At 35.6% G+C, this 21570-nt stretch overlaps 1 protein-coding gene across 1 annotated transcript in view; it reads right to left on the reverse strand.

Annotated features, from left to right (window-relative positions):
• Positions 1 to 21570, reverse strand: part of ADSS2 (adenylosuccinate synthase 2) — a 32532-nt gene that overhangs the window by 2005 nt on the left and 8957 nt on the right. The window contains exons 2-12 of the mRNA XM_005910639.2: positions 16270 to 16372; positions 15394 to 15462; positions 13413 to 13463; positions 12477 to 12543; positions 12096 to 12203; positions 10921 to 11002; positions 8097 to 8223; positions 6765 to 6919; positions 5482 to 5606; positions 4154 to 4251; positions 477 to 626 (exon numbers count right to left, since the gene is read on the reverse strand). Of these exons, the coding sequence (XP_005910701.1) occupies positions 477 to 626; positions 4154 to 4251; positions 5482 to 5606; positions 6765 to 6919; positions 8097 to 8223; positions 10921 to 11002; positions 12096 to 12203; positions 12477 to 12543; positions 13413 to 13463; positions 15394 to 15462; positions 16270 to 16372 (1135 nt within the window). The remainder of the gene's footprint in view (positions 1 to 476; positions 627 to 4153; positions 4252 to 5481; positions 5607 to 6764; positions 6920 to 8096; positions 8224 to 10920; positions 11003 to 12095; positions 12204 to 12476; positions 12544 to 13412; positions 13464 to 15393; positions 15463 to 16269; positions 16373 to 21570) is intronic.

Below are 21570 nucleotides of genomic sequence, written 5' to 3' on the forward strand. Positions count from 1 at the left end.
TAACTCCTTGGCCAGCTTACTTATTTTTTTAAATAAAGAACTTTTATTCTTTATTCTTTCATTTTTTTCAAGTTGGATTTCCTATCTTCTGCATCTACTATTTCCTAAACTCTAGTCAAGAAACTTTACCAACTCTCAAGGGTAACAACCTCAAGTGGAAAAGAAATCACAAACCAGTTTTGATGGTGGTAAAGACATAATGATTTATTATTAAGAGGGAGAAAGAAATAAGAATGAATGTCATAGGGCAAAAAGAAAAAAAAAAGACTAACAGAGAATTAAAAACAGGGTCAAAAAGGGTGAGAGGTAATATATTATCTTGAGGCATGTGAAAGATTACAGAAAGATATTTTATCTTTTCCTGGGCATCTGTGCAAATCATAAGCACTCTACTGAGAAATAATCTGTTTTTTATCCTATTTCAAAGGTAGTTGAAATCAAAATAGAAAAAATAGTTGTTCATAAAGTATATTTACCTGGAATTTGAAGTTCATCTTCAATAAATCGAACATAGTTTTGTGCATTAATAGGTAGTTCCTTAAAAGTCCTTGCATTTGATATGTCTGTGTTCCATCCTGGGAGAGTCTTATACTGAACTTCAACTTTATTTAAGACTTCTTGGTTTGCTGAAAGTTAAAGAATAAATATATTTGCCCATGGTGTACACTGCCTATTGTCAAATGAGTTTTTAATACATCACAGGTTCACAATCTCTTACACTGGAGCCAAATAATGTTTTGAAATTTATAATTTTTCAGAATTTAGGGAGGTAGAAAAGTACACTATCTAGTATTTCATAATCAAACATATTTTTGCAGTAATAGGATTATTTACTTTAAGTGGGTACTTTAAGTCAGGTTTTGCTGTCAAATCAGTTTTGGTGCCAAACTTACAACTTTGCGTCTTCAGAGCTTTTTAGATTTCCATACTACGGACTGGGGGCTATGGATCCGTATAACGGCAGCAGTGTCACAGAAAGAAGGTTTGCATACGTGCTCTCACCTGGGAAATCCTCTATTGTTTTTGTGACTGTATACAAAGACTTAGCCGGAAAATTTCTTCATTATCTCACCTAACCAGTTTCTCCGTATTCCCTAATAGAAGCCGAAAACTAAAACAAGAACAGTGTCTTTGACTGGAGGTTGTATGGTGGATGCTATGGTACACTGTCCAGACTTCCCTCTTCAGGATTCACACGCTAATTCCCCAGCTATGGGAGTACTGCCTGCTGAGAATGCACAGTTAAGAATTCTCTTCAGAATCCCCTGGAGCAGCCCATACCAACGACTAATCAAAACGGGGATATGAAGGACCTGCCTACTTACCTTAACTTGGGACTACTCTGGAGGACTATTCTAGTCCCAGAGTTCCCCATGTGACCAACTGAGGGTTTTTCATGGAACTTCTTAGCAGTTCAACTTCTGCTTAATCCTGCTACTTCTCTCCCCCTCCCTTACAGACATTGTTGCTCAGAGCGCTTGCCAACAAACTACCTACACATACATCTCTGTAACGTAGACTGTTTCCCAGGGAACCAAGAGTAAGACAATTGGCGCCAGGAGTGGCTCTAGAATGGGGTCTGGAAGCCTGGTCACTGGCCAGCGGGCTGGCAACAAGGACGACTGCGAGTGGTAGAGAGAGTGCAGCCTTGGGCATGTTCTAGTCGTGCAACTATCCACAGAAGGTGAACTGGGATGCCGTGGTGGGAAGTAAAGCACTGGCAATAGCTGACGTTCTCATTTCATTGTGAGAAATGAGCACAAGGGAAACGTGGAATTGAACAGCTCTGGATGGATGCCATTCATGGACTGGACAAAGACAAAGGTTAATGGAAACACCTAGAGAGAACCTCATCTCCTACAGCGGACAGCAGGAAGAGCTGAGGATCAGGCTTAGGACTCAATCATACAGATGGCAGAGCTCCAGAGAAAGCTGAACTCTCAAATCCAGCGAATCTGCTACGACAAGGCCAGATCCTGTTTGAGAAAAAAGTGGGACCCTGAGACTTTTGAGACATCTGGCTGAATCCTTCTATAGATTCACTGATGGCCTGCAGAATGGCTGAGGCTTCCCCTGGCTTGAGGATGATGTAGAAGCCTCTCAGGGCCTCCTCTCCTGACATGCAAACATAAGTTGGCCAAGGAGTCACAGGGCCTGCTAAAGGAGGAGGGGAAATATATTCTGAAGGATCTATGTAACTGAGCCAATATTTACTAGTAGGAGCGAAAGGAGTATGTACAAAACTGGATCCTAAAGGTACAGGATGAAAGGATTCTACAAGTGGTGGAATAAAAAGTTTAGTAAGAGAATATATGGATACGAGAGTTCTCTCCTATGATCCATGATACAATGAGAAAGTATCATGTTAGGAATGTTCATGGACATCTAGAGAAAGTGATGAACCACACTATGTCGCACTGCTTGTGACAGACCATAGAAGAAGAAATCAAGAGACTCAGTGGGGCTTCTCCTTTTAGCCATGATGGAGTACATGGTTCTAAATGAACTTTTCTAGCATAAATAACTGTAAAACTGAACCAAATACATGACAACTCTTTCCAGGCAGTGGTCAACAGGTAGCACAAACTGTGGTCTCTGAGAGGAAGAAAACTCAAGCAATTCCTGAAACTACTTAACTCTCTGCCAGGGACAATTTCTTGATCAAGGAAAGTCAGGACACTGGAGTCAGTAGGGAATGGTGGTCCTACTGACCTGAGAACACAGATACCAGACTTCAGGAAAGCTGAAGCAGCTAGAACCATCAAGGGCAAGCATCAGAGAGGAGAGAGCTATACAGAGAGGGTATTCCTCCCCCAGAAATGGGTGTGAAGGTACCATGGCTAAAGCTCAACCATACATTCATGGTCCCAGAGGTGGCTCACCGGATAGCAGCTGTCACACAGCTGAGTGAGACAAAGATTCTAGAGGCCAAGCAGTGCTGGTGAAAGGGAAGGGACAGGGTACACTGGAGCTCCAGCACTGCCAGATTGGAAAGATCTCTTTATACCTTAACTCTCCTGGCATCCAGCTGAGACAACAGAAAGGTTGTTCACTGAAAGTAAAAACCAAACTTTAACTTGAAATCTCCTATAGACTCTCCCTCACCCTGCCAGCGCCCCACCCCCTCCCACATCCACCCCTCAATAAAGCCTAAAACTAAGTTCTGCCAAGACCCACAGAGATAATTTGGAGACTGTCTCACACTAGGTTAGAAAGACTTGGGAAACACCTTACAATCTCCATATACTATATGAACAAAGTATAAAAAACCAAGCTATACAAGGTTCAGGATGACAAGCCAGTAATTCAACTGTCCCCTAAAACAAGAACCAATACTCTTCAGAGTAAGATAACGGAATCCAAGTCTCTACAACATATTATGCACAATGTCCAATATTCAACCAAAAGTCATGAGACACAGACACAGTGATCCACAATCAAGGAAAAGAATAGTCAGAAGAAGCCAAACAGGAGATGGCCAGATGTCAGCTAACAAATAATGACTTTAAACATGCTTCTAAGAACTCACAGTTCTCAATTCCAACCTACCAGCCTACCAAGTTCCATTAAGCTACTCTATTCCTTCATTTGACATATTCTTAGTCTTCCAGGACGACTAAACAATTTAACAGTTTCTATTTCTGGAAAATGGAAACATTTTTGGAACTTGCTGAGTAACTGAAGAACTCATATAACTAAAGATATGCCTGAAGAAACCCACTGGCTCTAGTAGGAAATCTCCTTACATCCATCTACTTTAGACACATAAGTCAGAAAAAATCATTCCTGTAGCTTGAAGGACACAGTGGGTTAATGCATTAAAAGCCTGCTTACCCTGACAAGCAGGGCTCTTTTCTCCTATCTCACATTTTCTCAAGGAATGCCTACAGAAAGGTTACTTTCAAAATAGGGAAGATAAGATTCAGGAGCAGCATAACTGGGCCCAGTGCTACCATGTCTCTTCTTTTCTATTCAAGTGTGAACACAAGCTTGTCACGACATAGCACCCAAATCCACAGCAACTATGAAACAAACGTTAGTGCGTATACTTGCACTGTTCACAGAGCGCATTTCAAGTCTGTGGCTGTACGTCATAAATTATACAAAAGAGTTTTATGAATTGCTCTGATACATACACCTAATAAAAGAGTACCTGGAAAATGAGGTATAATTTCACCATCTAATTTGTATGCAACTCCAACTTTGATTTCCGTAAACATGTCCAAAATATCCAATTTGGTAAGTGCCAACCTAATTTTGGAAGAAAGGGAGATGTCAACAACTTGATGAAGGAGTAAAGCAAATTCATACAAAGCTAAAAGTTCCAAAGCAATTCTGAAAACTGGTTAGAATTATATTTTAAAGCATACCACATAAAACACTACAGGGCAATTTATGGATATATTTTCCTCTATTAAAAACAATGACTTAACTGATCTACTAGTGAGTCACTTTTCTAATAACTGTAACAGATTTTCACTGATTGATAGTCCACATCCTCTGGCTTAGTTTCTCAGGATCAGCTAATACATATCCAGAGAGGGCTGCCTGGAGTAAAGGACGCATTCTGTGGCTGACACAGCCAAGACTGACTATTCCACGTGAATGACAAGGTACATGCACGATACATACACGGATGCAATCAATCCTCATTTCTTCACTCTCCTTTAACACTACCCTCTGGTCAGAAACTGTCAAAGGAGAGTGAGGATCTCTTCATAACACATCAAAACCTCCCAATAAACTGACTGGAAAACAGTTTTCTAGGAAAATCTATAGAAATTAGATGAAACACTAGGTCTGAGATTCTTGTCCACAGATTATTTTTTTATCCTTTATTCTAATATTTGCTAAAAGTTAAGCCTAAATAATATAAACATGAATACATTTTTACATTTATTATGTGTATGCAATATTAATAGCAACTTTTGCTGAGCATTTTTAGTGTGCCAGGGAGCATGCTATATACTCTCATCTAGATTTCAAAATACCCCTTGGATGTAGGTAGTACTATTATTTAGATTTTAAAGATGATGAAAAAGGCACAGAAAGATTGACTTACCCAAAGTCACATAGCATAATGTATGGATCTGGTATTTGAATCCAGAAGTCAGATGTCAATCAAGCCTACCCACTCAATCAGTTCCATTGCCTCCCTTCTGATATGCATGCTCCATGTTGCTCCATCTATCTACCTACTCACCTTTCTACCTGCCTGGCTTACCTCCCTCTAAACTTATATGCATGTAAGAGTATCAAGATTTTCTCTCCCAACCTTGGATATCTAGGGAGAAAAACTAGGGTCTCTCTCCTTACGCACCCCTCCCCTGTATTCTGGTCCACTTCTGAACTGCAATTTCATTTGGAGTCTAAAGAGTGAAATTTTTGTATTAGTGCACTACCTCAAGTTCGCACTCCACAAAATTTAACCTGTAGTCAAGAACTGTCATTTATGAAGTAAGGGTTTCTAAGAATACTCACGCAGTAAATCCATTAATCATATGAGCATATTTGAGCAAAACAAGGTCCAACCAGCCACATCTTCTTTTCCTTCCTGTCGTTACACCGAACTCTCTACCCCTTGTTTGTAATAATTCTCCAATTTCCTAAAGAACAGAAAATAAAACTTTAGGATTAGAATACCAATAGTCTAAATCTAGTAGATGATATAACATGTTACAGATGATATAACAAGGCATAAAGTTTCTTAGAGATAAACATCTTTCAGAAAAAATAAGTTGGAAGGTATAATTTCACAGAGATAGATTTTATGTGAAGGAGGCATTATTTGAAATACATCCACTTTTGACTTTATTTTTTAAACACTATTTTAAGACCAACATTTTTTTACATTATACAGATAACTTCTAAAAATTTAGATTAACATATATAAATATTGCATATTAAAAACTAAGCTGCTAATAAATATTTACTAAAATAGGTAAGTTTGGCCAATTTGTTCTAAGAACTATAGTTTGATGGTTTTCCTGAAAACCATAAGGCAAATTCCCATCTAGTAGTTGCTACCACAATGTCCTTCGAAGAAAATTAAGGCTGAAAACAATGCTCAAAGTTCTAAGCTACAGCCACTCCCTACAACCTAATTTTTCCATCTATCATCTATCTATTCCTTAATTTACACCTTTCTGATTAAAGCCATCATTTCATTATCACACATATTCTGACGGAATTACAACTTAAATACTGCTTTGTCAGGTTTGAATTTCAGCCTTGTTTATCTGTGTGGCCTGGGGTAGTTACTTCAGTTCTCCAGGCCTCAGTTTCCCCATATGTAGAATGGGGATGGTAACAGCACCCAGCTCCCAGAGTTGCTGTGAGGATACAAAGAGCTTTTAAGTTTACAGCCATTACACAGGGGCTGGCCTGAGGTCACCACCAAGTAAACAGTGGGCTATGATTAGACAACGTCTGGAGATCACTTTCCTCAACCTTGACTCCTAATAAGCTCTTGGTGAAAGATACCTGTTATTTTTAAATTCTCCCTCCTCTACTATCTTAATCCCCTTCATAACCCACCTTCACTTGCCTGCAATTACAGTTACCTTTAAGTGCCCACTAATTTCCCCCTTTTGTTGCCAATCTGTTGCCACTAACAATAAAGGTATATGTAATTTTCTTTTAGAGTTGTGCTGATTAATCTTGCAAATTAAGTGAAATGCATAAAAGACAATAATTCTTTAAGAAAAAAGCATGATTTTTCATTTTCAAACTTTTGAATCAGATTTACTGAGAAACAGGCTTACATTGTCTTGTTCTGTAGGAAAGGCACCAATACCAACTCTAGTTGTATAAGCTTTCACAACTCCATACACTTCTCCAACGTTTTGAGGGGGCATACCCAAGCCAGTACACACACCTCCAACTGTACAGTTCGAAGAGGTCACAAAAGGATAAGTTCCTAAAAACAGAAACAAACAGTAAAATATACACAAATGATAGACATTATTTTTTCAAATTCTGCATTTGAGTATATTCTAGGTATCTGACAGACTTATGGAACCACCCTTTCAAAGCCTCGATGTTTTATTCCTGATTCTTTCTGTCTGCAGAGATAAAAACATAGGTGGTTAAGCTATAGCTGCAGTGCTGTACTACAGACGCCCCTTGAGTACATGCAATTACTCGGTTCTGTCCAGTAGGTACTCACCTAATTTAATGCCAAAACTCTGCTGTTATCCTACTATGTAGATTTATATTTTATACTTTCCTGTTAATTTAAAACAGGAGTAAATTTTATTTTACTCCCTTGATACGGATACCCCAGCAGCCTGGAGTGACAAGAGTACACCAAGAATTCTGTGGTATTCCACAGTTTATGGCCTTTTGATCTCTCTTCAGGGAATAAACCCCAGAAATGACAAGAGTAAACAAAGGTGTACTTCCTATCCCCCCCAACCCTGACCCCAAGATCCTATTCATACTTGAACTCTCTCCTACGCTAATTAGACACTGCTTTCTTCCAGATTGGATAGGCATATTATGGTATCAAGAATATGTATCTACTGTACACAAGTACACTTTAATTGGCTTACTTGGAATCAAAAGTCAATGAAATGTTAGTAACAGCTGAGAACAGTCTTATACTGAGAGATCATGTTTAGCTTGAAGGTCAACAAAGGCAGTAGTTTGAAGATGATAAGTATCAAATTTTTAAATTCAGAATCTCACATCCAGGGAGTTAATTAAACAGACTTCCATAGATCTTAGGATGTGCATGCTTAGTAACAATGTATATTATTAGCTCTTGACAGTTTTTAAAAGGTTGAATTATAGGTTCTTTCACAGAATTCACCTAATCATCTTTCAGTTCCAAGGAAATAGTCTGGAATTGCTATAAACCAAACAACAACAAAAATCCCATTGACCCAAAGAGTGATTTCATTTTTCTAATAACTGCAAAACACAAAATATTCCCTTTTTAAAAAAAGGGTTAGGATAAGATGACAAACTTTCATCATTCCTGAATATACAAGCAAAAAGCCTTATTCTAAAATACTTTAATGCTAACATTAATTATGCATATCTTAAGCAATTTAGGACTCAGATATGCTCCCCGTAAATTGTATTTCACTTACCAAAATCAATATCTAGTAGTGCTGCATTTGCACCTTCTACCAAGATTTTCTTTGGTGGTCCATGGAGAGCTTCATACAGGAAATAAACTCCATCTCTCACCATTGGCTTAATCCTTTCCATATAACCCTATATACAAAGATAAAAACCAAGCTCGATGTATACTAATAAATTTACAATGTAAACTATCTGAGTAAAAATCACCCAACTTTTGACAATGAAAACTGACAACTGTAAAGGAGAAGGGGATTGGTGACAATGCTCACCCTATTGCAACATTTGGATTGGCTTTGGTCTCTCATGCTGATTCCCCAGAACCAGAAAAGAGACACTATTTTAAGAAAAGTAGAGATACAATGAAATTCAAAGGTTCTACTTCAACCTCACTGCAAATAATGATAACAATCTTCTGAACAGCCCAGTACTCATACTTCATATAACAGCTTTTAGGAAAACAAAAAGAACTGAATATTGTGCTTTTATATTTTGTAGGTATTAAAAAAGCAGCACTTAAGAGTCCATATAACCATAAGTGCATCAAAGTCTTTCTCAAAATGTTGTGAGGACCACCAGTGTCACTGCCAAGCAAGCATCAATAATTGATTACTAATATTCTTTTCCCACTGTATTCCATTACAGTAAAATACCTTAGCAGTATTACTAGTAATATCAAATACTAACTCACATAAACATGATAAAACTTTCTCAAAACATGTTTAAAGTATTAATAATACTGCTTAATTCTAGAGATTCAATTAAAAATATAAACAAGAGTTCTCCCAAGGCCTATAGTATAACTGCAATAAAATTTAGTTTCAACCATGTTTAAGTGTTTAGCCAGACCAGTAAGGAAATTCCAAGATCCACTCATGAACTCACTAAGTATGTTATACCTATTGATGGACATATAATCCCCCTCTGGCTCTAGTCGCCAGTCTCATGCTTCTTTCTGTTTTAGTCCTTTATTTTTAATGTCTGAAGTGACTGTACCATTCATCATGTTCCTTAAAGTCCTGGTTCAACATACAGCAGTCCCCCCACATATCCTAGGGGAATATGTTCCAAGACCCCCAGGGGATGCCTGAAACCACAGACAATACCAAACTCTACATACACTGTGTTTTCTACTATCCATAGACACCTTTGATAATATTTGTTATAAATGAGGCACAGCAAGAGATCAACAATAACCGATAATTAAATAGAACACTTATGACAATATACTATAGTAAAAATTATGTAACACAGTTATACTTTTCCAACAGCAGAACTAGCATAAATTTCTTTTTCCTTGGATAGAAGACTTATTCTTACTGTAGACCTTAGCAACCACAGCATATTTTTTTCTTTCCTTATTAAGTCAAGAATTTTCACTGTATGGTTTCTCTTTGGTATATCCAAATTGCCAGCATTACTGCTCTTGTACCTTGGGGCCATTAGTAAGTTAAAAGGGTCACTTGAATATAAGCACTGTGATACCAGGACAGTCAATCTGGCAAGTGAAATGGCTAGTCAGCGACTAACGGACAGGATGCACTGGACAAAGGGATGATTGATGTCTTGGGCAGGATGGAGCAGGACAGCAAGAGGTTTCATCACACTACTCAGAAGGTCTCAAATTTAAAACTTAAGAGTTGTTTCGCACTTGACCACAGGAAACTGAAACCACAAAAAGCAAAATCAAGGATAAGGGGGGAATACTGTTCAACACCTATTAAGAATCTTCTTACTTAATTCTGGTCATTATTATTCATATACTTTACATTCATATGGAATATAAAATAGAATTGAAAAGATACACCCGTATATTAGCATGTAAATATTTTCAAGTTGCTACTAATAAATTTAAAATATTTGTTGCATGACAGAACGAAAACAAAGTGGCAGTCTACTCTGAGCAACAATCAATATACTGAAATCCAAATACCTAACATTCACAATGTCCCTTGAAGGTCACTTTTTCAAAAGAAATTCAGTGAGTAGGTGACCTAAGGTCTGCTACAACTCTAAAATGATATATAAGGTATGTAAATTCCTACTCAGTTCTGGAACTGATGTCATACTTATTCACAGGAAACAAAGAGTAATGGTCAGACACAACGGAAGCAGCTTGAAACTCCAAAGATTTTGGAGGAAAGGAAGGGTAGAGAGGATAGGCAACTTGATTACTGACTAACTTAGGCACCAACTGTGGTCCTAATCTTTGGTCAATCACCTTCTATGTCTCTAAAGAGTACAGTGCTTTAGAGCTGTCCCTTTAATTGACCCTTTGGGGTATCAGTCCTACCTGTGCTGGTTAGCTTTAAAAGTTATCATCTCTCACTTGTCCCTTAGTTGATCTACCCTCCAAATGCTTATGAGTGATTTTTATATAATACAAAGTTAGTCCTTTTTTTCTGCTCAAAATTATTGAGTAGCTAACCTTCCTATTACTGCATATAACATCAACACAAGACTTATGATTTGGTTCCTACTTGTCTAACTTTTTGTGATCTCATTCACTGTAGCCTGTCAAGCTCCTTTTCAAGTACTTTATTCTTGCTCCCTGGTCCCCAGTGGATGTTTTGTTAAAGGCACATCATGTAAAATTACTCAAACATGCCACGTCCTTTTAGGCCTATATGCTTTTAGACTTAAAAATACAAATTCACTTTACCAGTTCTTACCTATAATACTTTACACATATCTGTGCGGCACTTACTAACCACATGTTCTTCAATCTCGTATTTTCAGTTCCTAATACAAAGACTGAATGAATGAAAGATCTAGATGCTATTTTGGCAAACAAGTTTTAAAAAGGACATTATAAATGTCAGAAAGCATTACCTTGAGTTTTTGTAATTCACCTTCAATGTCTATTTCCAAAGTAGGGTATATAGATTTGTACTGGTTAGCCAGAACTTTGAATCTGAGAAAAAACAGATAAATCAAGACCTTAGCTCTGTTTTAAAATATTCTGAATAATTTCATTCTATTCAAATGATTTCTGGAGTTAAGTGGTCTTAATAACAATCCCCAAAGTGAAGTTATACTCTGAGAAACAGAATCTAATTAAGGTCAGTCATATGAATAAATGATACATTCAAAATATTTTTTACTGATAGGAATATCAACAATATAATTAAGGTGATGTGTGTGAGGGGCAGGAGGAGCAGGGAATGACTCAAATCTGTAACCACAAGACTTAAACTGAATTAATTATATTTTTTTTTTTTTAAATCTGCGAGCGTAAGAGCCCCAATCAGCCTGGGAAAACGCGGGAAACCTTAATTATATTATACTCTGTGAAAGATAAAAGGGAATGGTCTAAAATGATGCTTTTAGGAGAGTCAGCGGCAGACATTAGCAACTTGTCTCCAATATTCTCACTGGAGGTGCCCTAACAATGCAGACAGACAAACTGCTGACTGAAAATGGATACAGCGAGTGATCTTCAATGCTGTTATTAGATGCAACCAACTAACTCATTACTGAGTCACCATATACTTTACTGATGATTATTAGGTTTCCCACGGAGATTTTTCTACAGTGATTAAATGTCAAGGGGGCATTCCTATTTTTCAAGCTGAGCTTGATACATGTTAGTTCACAAGTACTTGATAACCTAATTATTTCTAGGTGAAAGGACACAGCAGTGTCTTTGAACTTGAAAATCTGAGGATCAAGACCCTAGGATATGCAGACTCCACCACAGCACTGCCACATACTCCCGGAAACATGTCTATTTCTCAGTAAAGCATTCTAAATTCCAATCCTTAAATATAATTTTGGCTTTGTCTTTCTGGGGGTACTCATATGATATCAACATCATGTTATTTTCATGAAGTTAATCTCAAATTAAGGATCAATTCAAATGTAATAAAAAATAGTATTTCAAAAGAAACAAAAAAGCCAACCACCACAAATCAAGTAGAATACAGATTTTTATCAATTTGCATATTGAGTTTTAAAAATTCTAAAAATCCATTTGTTCTTTCCATTTCAAAATACAAGATAGTTACCTCTCAGAGAAGCCACCAAAGTCAGAAACAAGATCGCACATCCTGAGTCCACTCCGAGCAGCTTTGGAAGAATAAACTGGGCCAATGCCCTTTTTTGTGGTACCCAAACTTAAAAATAGATCAAAACAAGCTCTGAGTTAGAAGAGAAAGATCCAGTTCTTAATGTCAGCTGACCACAAAGAATTAAGTTACTATGAGTGTTTTCTGTTTATGCTATTTTATTTTCATGATCTTAATGATTTTCTCTGAAATCTAAACAGGATAGTCTAATAGCTATTTTTCTTAAACTTCTGGCCCAGAATTGAAACAAAAAAAGACCAGATATGCTTAAAACTGCACATACACACCCACCCACAAAAACCCACAAAAAACAGAACATACTTTTTTCCTGCTTGTTCTTGTCTCTGTTGTTCCTGGATACCATCAGCTGCTTGATGAAAATCAAATACTGAGGGAGAAAAAACAAAATCAGCTGTTATTGACTCAAAAGTAATGTAGGAAAGCAAAATGTATTTTGTTTTAAATTACTTAAGTTACAAATCCCTTCAGCCTAGCTTATGACAAATACAAGCCTAACTGGTATATTATTATGAAAATATACCTGTTCATTCATTCCTATTTATTGCAATCTATCATATTTTTACAAATGAGTCCTTAAGACAGTAATTTTGGAATTCTATAAAGCTCATTTACTAAGATATTCTCTGCAAGTTTTGGACTCTAGAAATCTGGGGGTTATGTTGATCATCTCCCTCTTCTCTTTCTCATAAGCTAATAGTGGAGATAATATTAAAAAAATAAAATCCCAGAGAAATCAGGAGAGAAGAAAAAACACAAAGAACAAATAGAAAACAAAGAGTAAATATAAATTCAACCATACCACTAAGTATACTAAAAGTAAATAGTTTAAATACTCCAATTAAAAGGAACATTATCACAATGAATAAAAAGCAAAGTCCCAATATACTTGTTGACAATAAATGAGCGATAAATATAAAGATATAAATAGGCTAATAATATATGCAAATAAATGCTCTTTGTATTTTAATATGGCTTATTTTCAAATAGAAGTAGCAAAGCCTCTTGAAATACTGCTTATTCATTTGGTTAGCTAATTCTTCAGAAGTAGGTAATCTTAACCTAGTCCTTATCAGAAACAGAAGAAAAAAATTATTAATATTTCATGTACTTGAACTCAATTGTTACAATTCATCCTACTTAGTTTTCAATAAAATTAAAGATCAAATCATCTATTAAACGCTTTCATGTTTCTGATGAAAAGACAGTTATATATAAATACAGTGTACCCCCCCTTACCAATATGAGCTCTGTCAGATATGATAAGCCTTTTCTCCCAGCCTTCCAGACCTAGAAGGAAGGGAAGAATAGACATGCTTAATTGAACATTTGTATAATAATGTTTAAATCTTAATTTCCTTATAAATACAACGTTTAAAAGTGTTTTTCACTGAAGTAATCATTTTAGTATTTTTTCTTCTGCATAGGAAATATGTTTAACAAGAATTTTCTCATCTGTCATTATACAAACTCATTCACAAATTCTATCTTTCTAAATGTTTTGCTCTAAGTTATTCCAAACTCAAGCCAGCCATAGCCACATAAAATACTTTTAAGCATCCAAAAACACAAATGGTACAAAATATCATTTTGTCAGCAGTGGGGAGTGAGGAGCAGAGCATGGGGAGAATTTTGAGAAAGGGAGTTAATTTTGGGAATGGTGCCCTTTCCCAAGACAATTACAAAAAATGTGATTAAACAAATAATAAAATGTTCTCACTAATTCTTCCAAAGTACTATCAATTACTGCACTTATCACACTGAATTATAAGAAGATCTATGTATCTTCCCATTTAAGTGTGAATGCCTGAGAGTAGGAGTCATGAGTTTTCATAACATGGGGTCTGGTATCCAATAAATGTTCAAAGAAAATGACTAAATGTTCAAAGAAAATGAATAAATAAATGAATTTAAATATTTTTCTTTAAAGACAGAACCTTAGGTTATATGTATTCTAAGGATTAGCCACCCAGCCCAGGTTATATGTATTCAAGGATAAGCCACCAAATACTAATTTTGAAAATTAGTATTTGAATAGTAAAAAATATTAATTACTTTTGATAATATTCAAAGATTTGTTTTAAAAATATTCCTTATAAAGAAGATATTAAGGCCCCCATAGTTGTTGACATGTAAACACATATGTATTCTAAAGTTAGCTTAGGCAATATTATAAAGTAAATATTACAAAGAAATTCAGTAAGGTGGATTCAGCTGGGTTAGGCAGGGAAGAAGGAAAAACAGTAGGGCAAAACTGTTAAGGGGGATGAAGAACAGCGGAGAGCAGCATGGGAACCTCAACCTAACCAATTAAAGAAAGCAGACACAACAAACAGGTAAAATTTCAGGAAGACTACAGAGAGAGAAGCAAGACAGGCTTCTTTTAAGTCAGATTTAGTTGTAAGGAACACTTAAGGATGGATGGACTGCTACTTTTACGCATGAAAGATAAACTTTAAAAATCTAATAGAACAGTACATTAAACATGAGTTAAGGGGAAACTACACTAATGATTTTTCTCAATTATGTTTTATTTGTATTGTCACAGTCCCCTCAAACCCTAGAAAGGCAGCCAAATTGAATGTAAACAGACTTCCAAAACCCCAGAAAACATAAGAGAAGGCAGGAAATCAAGTCTTTTTTTTTTTTTAAGATGGAAGTGGATTCACTGCATAGAAGCGTTTTCCTCACTTGGAGGGAGGGATCTAAACAACCCTCTTTTGTCCTGGGTTGAGTAACCAAGGGACTTCCAGATCCTCTAGGAAACGAGGCTAATAGTGTACAAAATGGGCTACAGTGCCTTCCTGAAACTGCCTTCAGCTAATTTTGGTTTGTGCAGAAGAGGATGCTAGCAACCACAAGTGACAAGATGAGCTTGTTTCCCAGAGTCGTGCCACCAACATATAGGAATTCTAGCTACCTAAAGATACGGTTTGCGGACAACCAATGTGTAAAAATTCAGGACTTACACAATGAACTTGCTATGCTTGTTTTTTGTTTAGAACACTGATTATAATGAATAAAATATAATAAAAATTTATTCAAATAAATAAAAATTATGACATAAAAATTATGTCCCAATAACCTGTAATTTTAAAGTAGAAGATAAAAATGTGAAGTTTTTTTCTGGAATGAGAGTCCCTTTAAAACTTTACCCTTGCCCCCCACCAAAAAAAACAAATAACTGGTTACCAAATAAAGCAGACTCATTCTTTCATACCTTTTCCTTTTTGAACATTTTTTTCTGCTTCCTCAAACAATCCAGGTAGATGAATCACCACACCATTTCCTTAAAAAATAAAACACATACACACAAATAAACAACTCCCAACTTTAAACATCTATATTTGTAATACATAATGATATTTAAACAAAGACATTTACAATAACCCTTATCTAGAATAGTAGAAGAGCGATACACTTTAATTAGTAGAACATTCCGATTTATCAGGGAGTTACCACAGAAATGACTCCAAGTCTTAAATAGTAGTAAAATGTAAATATACAATTGAACATAATGCACATAATATAAAACACTTAAAACTATACTCAATAAACTTTGAAATTTCTTTGAAATGAAGTGAAACTGTTATTTTGAAAGGAACCAGTTATATAGTTTTAGGCAAAATGAACCAGATCACAGTCTTTCAACTTGGGGACTCAAACCAATTAGTGGCCATAAAATCAATTTACTGGGTTGTGATTAGCATTTTTAAAAATAAGACTAGAAGAGAAAATGTCAGATTGCATCTTATGTTACAAGCCTTCAGAATCCATCCATGAAACATAGACTTCTCGCTTTTCTTACTATGCTTCACAGTGCTTGGAAACCTGATTCGATGATCCAACACTTTGCTACACAGTTAAGATGCCAAAAGGAAATAAATGCAAAGTAATCATTCCAAAAAGTATTAGGGCTAAAAGATCTAAAAGATGTGTTAAACAGTCCAAGTCAGGTATATTCCAGGAGGTACCACTGTCAGGATTAATAAGCAATCAATAAATCATTTGATTAGAGATTAAATAAGCTTAATGAAAAATAAACACTATTATCAACTGGGGGAAGAAAATCCCTAAGTTCAGTTTACATACTTACCAATGAATGCAGTAACATTTGGGTTAATTATTCCACTGGGTAAAAGGTGAAAATCATACTCCACAGAATCTACAACAACTGTATGGCCAGCATTATTTCCTCCCTGAAATACAAGATTGGGAAAACTAAACCTAACAATGAATATGACAAGCAATATAACTCCTTCCAAAGTGAATTAATGATCTCCTACTACAATGACAACGTTACTTGAGGCAACCCAAGTATTTGCCACGAATACTTATTCTCTAGAGGCTTACAACAGTTTGGCCATCCTCTTTCCTTTCCCTACTTGACTGATTATTCCTAACAGTATCTAGAAATTAGAGAATTCAGATTTCTGGAAGACTGGAAGACATATCCCGTCTTAAAAAGAGAAAGAAATGAACAAAGTACAGGGAACAATCAGCTTGTTATTCTGTTTCTGGCACTATGTGGAACATGTAGCAATCTACTTAATTATCCATGACACTGATCTTTAAAATATCCTTAAAATTGAAAAAGTAATCTATCCTAACTTGATAGAAATATTCATATAATTCTCATTGTCTTAAAAGTGTGACAAGCAACTCTGATCTAAAATTATTATTCCTATATGGATTTATCAACTAGGATATCTCCCAAGCAATTCCCTCAACTATTAGTTACCCTGAAGACTAATTTTTAAATTTTAAAATCAGTCTTGTGAGCTTGGTTAGTGACCAACTCCTTGAATCTGCTTGTCTCTGGCTTAAGTAATACACTGGGTCAAGGAACTTCTAAAGCTGAGCATCATAGTACAAATCCATGGTGAAATTTCTACTCTATGAAACAAAATGTAAAACTGAATTATAAAAATCAGGTACAAATGAGACAGTATTAAGTGACCAGACAATTTTTCTAATTTCTAAGCTTAAAAGCATGAGGAAAAGACACAAATCAATTTGATTATGTTTAAACGTCTACAGAACACTAATTTAAAAATAAACAACAAACTAGGAATATATCTGAAGAAATAAAAAGTTTAACTTCTTTGCAGGACATGACTGGTTTAACTTGATCACAAGGCTACCAAATTTATGTACTTTTACTGTCATCATGAATTCACAAAAATGCCAGAAAAATAGGTCCTGCAAAAAAAAATCTTCAACAAAGCAAATACTTATTTACAGTGTTTTGCACTGCACAAAGAATTCCTTGCTTAAAGACTAGAGTTATGTCATGTATGTTTAAAAGGAAACAAAAGACTTGGCAGTGGTAGCCTGTAGTCTACCAGGTAACAGGGAGGTGACAAGACACAGGAAGACAGAAGCAGGGATTTAAGCAACACCTCCTTCACCTGATTCCATCAAAGAACAGGTGAATTTTTTTTGACTATTTACTTATTTGTAGGCAACGTCTGCACATGGATACAAAAGGCACAGTAGGATGCGCAGTAAAAAGTCAAGTCTTTCTGGTATTCTGCTCTCCCTTACCTGCTACAGGCTGCTGTTACTGCCTGCTTTGTGTGTCCTTCCCTAAGTAATTCTGCATATACAAACACATATTTGCATATTCCACCTATGCAAATAATAGCAAAGATATATACCTGGGCAAATTGCTTTTCTACTTAACAAATCTTAAAGCTCATTCTCTATAACCTTGCAAACCTTTTAACAGCTGCACTGTATTCTTTTTTATAAGGACACATACATTTATTAAACTGGTCCCACAGAAAGGCATTTGGATTGTTTCCAACCTTTTGTCTTTATTAACAATGTTGCAATATACTTCCTGGTCATACTTTATTATTATTTTACCCTTGGCAAGTTTATCACCAACTCTGACAGAATCCTAAAACATATTACATAAACTAAAGAATATACTGGAAAAAAAAAAAGAACATATTGATCTTAGTCTTTCTTAAATAATCCACTGAACAATTCTTACTTGGTTTTTATGGCTTTTCTTTCATTCTATCCCTCATACCAATATTAGCCTTTTTATCACAACTTTCTGTGATTTAGGAAACTTCCAAGTTTCAGGAAAAATATTTTCAGAGTATAAAAATTCATTAAAATTTCTTCAAATCTTAGGAAAATGTTAATTTGTTATTATAACTATTTACATTGTTATAAAACACTAAATGTAATGAATTCATATTAAACTGTTATCAAGTACTGGTGACTTTGAAACAATCCATAAAGTGTTATTATTTAAGCAGAATCAGTTTTCTTTTTAATTCATCATTTGCTTAATATAAAACAAACTATCCACTTTGTAATTCTGATGTAGACTTTTAAAATAACTCTCTTTATACATTTTTTTTACACAGTTGTTTTTAAAGATATACTAATATAGTCATTTGGATAAATAATTTTTAACTCAGTTGTTCTTGTGTATAACAAAGCCTACTACTCTCTTAGATAATATCTTACTAAGACAGGACATAATGATGGAAGGATAGTGGCTGATATATTTGTTTGAGACAGGTCATTGTGATTGGTGATAAATGACTTTAGGGCAATACATTGGTTTACTTCTTTGAGTTCTTCCAAGTTTACACACAGGTGGTGGTTCAGGCTAGAAAAGTTCAGCTGCAAAAGGCTTGAAACCACACTTTCGTGAACAGCTTGCTCATTCAAACGTTAACCAAGATTGTTCAATAATCAATGCCTTATTAAGGATTACTATATGGTTTAAATCCCACTTAAATTGTTTAATTGAGTAGGAAAATATGGTTAAATATATTCAAGAATAACCCTAAACTATCCTGTTGAGGAGTTAAGGGAGAAAATGCGTGTATTAGCTAGTATGCTTGGTCACTAGTGCCCTACAAGGGTTGGGGTGTAAAAGCTTCTAACCTTGAAACACTTGCTGTGCAGAAGAGTCCTGAGGTGAACTGAGACGGAGCTACTCATAAGGCATTTTTTGACAAATCTATATATGATACAGCTTTCAGTATAGTCATTTCACAAAAAGCCTCAGATGAAGCTTCAAATTTCAACTGCCTATTTGGATGCCAACCTAAAATATGTATAAATTTTGTGTGCAATGTGCTTAGTCGCTCAATTGTGTCCAACTCTTTGTGACCCCATGGACTGTAGCTCCTCTGTCCATGTGGATTCTATAGGCAAGAATACTGGAGTGGACTGCCATGCCCTCCTCCAGGGGATCTTCCCAATCCAGGTATCAAACCCAGGTCTCCCGCATTGCAGGCAGATTCTTTACCATCTGAGACACCAGGAAAGGCCATAAATTGTGTGGAATATACAAAATTCTTCTTGGGAGCTGAGGAAATTGTTCTGAAACACAGGTCCAAGGAGGGGTCACATGTTAGCAGCAGACAGCAAAAACGAAGAGGTTTCAACAGAACTACCATTGCCAGTCTCACCCAACCAACACCCATGACCACATTACCAGGGCAAATAGTCCTTCTGTATCCACAGGAGATTGGTGCCAGGACCCCCAGAGACACCAAAATCCACAAGTGTTTAAATAGTGCAACATTTGCATATAACTTATGCAAACCCTCAGGGATACTTTAAATCATCTCCAGATTACTTATAATACCCAATACAACATAAAGTCTATGTAAATAAAGTTTTGCTTTTTGGAACTTTCTGGATTTTTTTTTCAATTTATTTTTGACTGACAGTTGGTTGAATCCTTGGATACAGAACCCATGGATACGGAGGGCCAACTGTACTCTCAACTGCAGACTCCCACATTTGCGATGAAGAGCGTCTCACATGGGCAACTCTCTGCAGTATGTACCTAGATAAGTAGCAAGGACATATATATTTATTAATGTTTCTCCTAACTAGCACTGGGAAGGCCAGATAAATGATGGAAGATAAATATATCTTTCATTCTATTTTTAACAGATGCCTCAAAGCAAATTTTGAAAAGTATCCTCCCAGATCCAACATTAGTCACATATTTATATTAATAGTTATATGTAACTACCTCTTGTTGCTTTGCTAAATTTCCATAACACTTATGATCCCACTCATTTATGCAGCATTTAACAAATACTTCTAAATATCACAGCTGTATATTTTATACTACTTAACTAAAAAACAGAATATGTTCAATTGTTATAGAAACAAGGAGTTGTGGAACAGTAATTAATGCTGTTTTACAGATCAACCGTATCAATCGAGAAAATGTTTCTTAATGAATCTCAGATGCCTTCACTTTTGAACATTTTTAATTTTGAAATATACCATCTAAAACCCCATTAAACAAACGAGTGGGGCTCAAAAGTGGCTGCATATTCTGTGGCAAGTCTCTTTGAGGAAAAACATAAGTTTATAATGCCTTATATATTTTTCTTACATTAAATAACAAGAACAAATGTAAAATTCAGCGGGGATAAAAGATGACGAATATAAACTCTTTAAATACAAGGGTTCAATACTTCTTTGCTTCCCCCACAGTGACCAATAAAGTTCTAGACACTGTTAGTACTTATTTGATATGCACTAATTAATGAGATGGTTGATATAGTTGATATGGACTAATTAATGGGATGGTTAGATAGCATCACCGATTCAATGGACATGAACTTGAGCAAACCCCGGGAGACAGTGGAGGACAGGGAAGCCTGGTGTGCTTAGGGTCAAAAACAATTGGAAAAGAGTTAGTAACTGAACAACAACAACGATAATTTTAGAAAAGTAAAACTCTACAATTCTTTGAAAATAAAGCCATTCTACCACCTCTTCAAAACAAAAGGAAATTAACAATATTAAAGTGAAGAATACGTAAAAGGAAAATATCCAGTCATCCAATCAGCACTCACCACAATCACAAAAACATCCTCTAATTTGGTGTTTATTTTACTGATTTTCTTTGACCATTATTCTTACATTAAGATTCAAGGTAAATATTAAACAAGCTTCTTAATAAAAAAAAAAAAAAAAAAAAAACACTGTACCTCACTGAAATAAATTAGAATATTATCATGGAGGTGGGGGAGAGCAGAACTAAAATTCTATGTTCTCCAAGATGAAGAGCAAAGTTTCTTGTATATACTTTTAGGGTTTAAAAACCAATACAGCTAAGTCTCATTATTTTAATTATAGTTAAAATAAAAACCTATTTAACACCAAACATTTTCCCTCCAGAAAAGCACCAAAGGTCTACAATATAGTAGAAAACAACTTACAAAGGAGAATAACCCTGAATTGTTTCCTCATTTCTTATCTTCCCATATGAAATGAACTGAAGGTTAGTTATACCTTCAGTACAGTGAGTCCCTCTGCCTCCCCTCCCCCTTACCATTTACTTCCTAAATCATAACATGTAATCATCCCCTCTGGCAACAGTAATTGATCCAGA

The sequence above is a fragment of the Bos mutus genome, chromosome 16 (assembly GCF_027580195.1).
Source record: "Bos mutus isolate GX-2022 chromosome 16, NWIPB_WYAK_1.1, whole genome shotgun sequence".
NCBI classification, from domain to species: Eukaryota; Metazoa; Chordata; class Mammalia; order Artiodactyla; family Bovidae; genus Bos; species Bos mutus.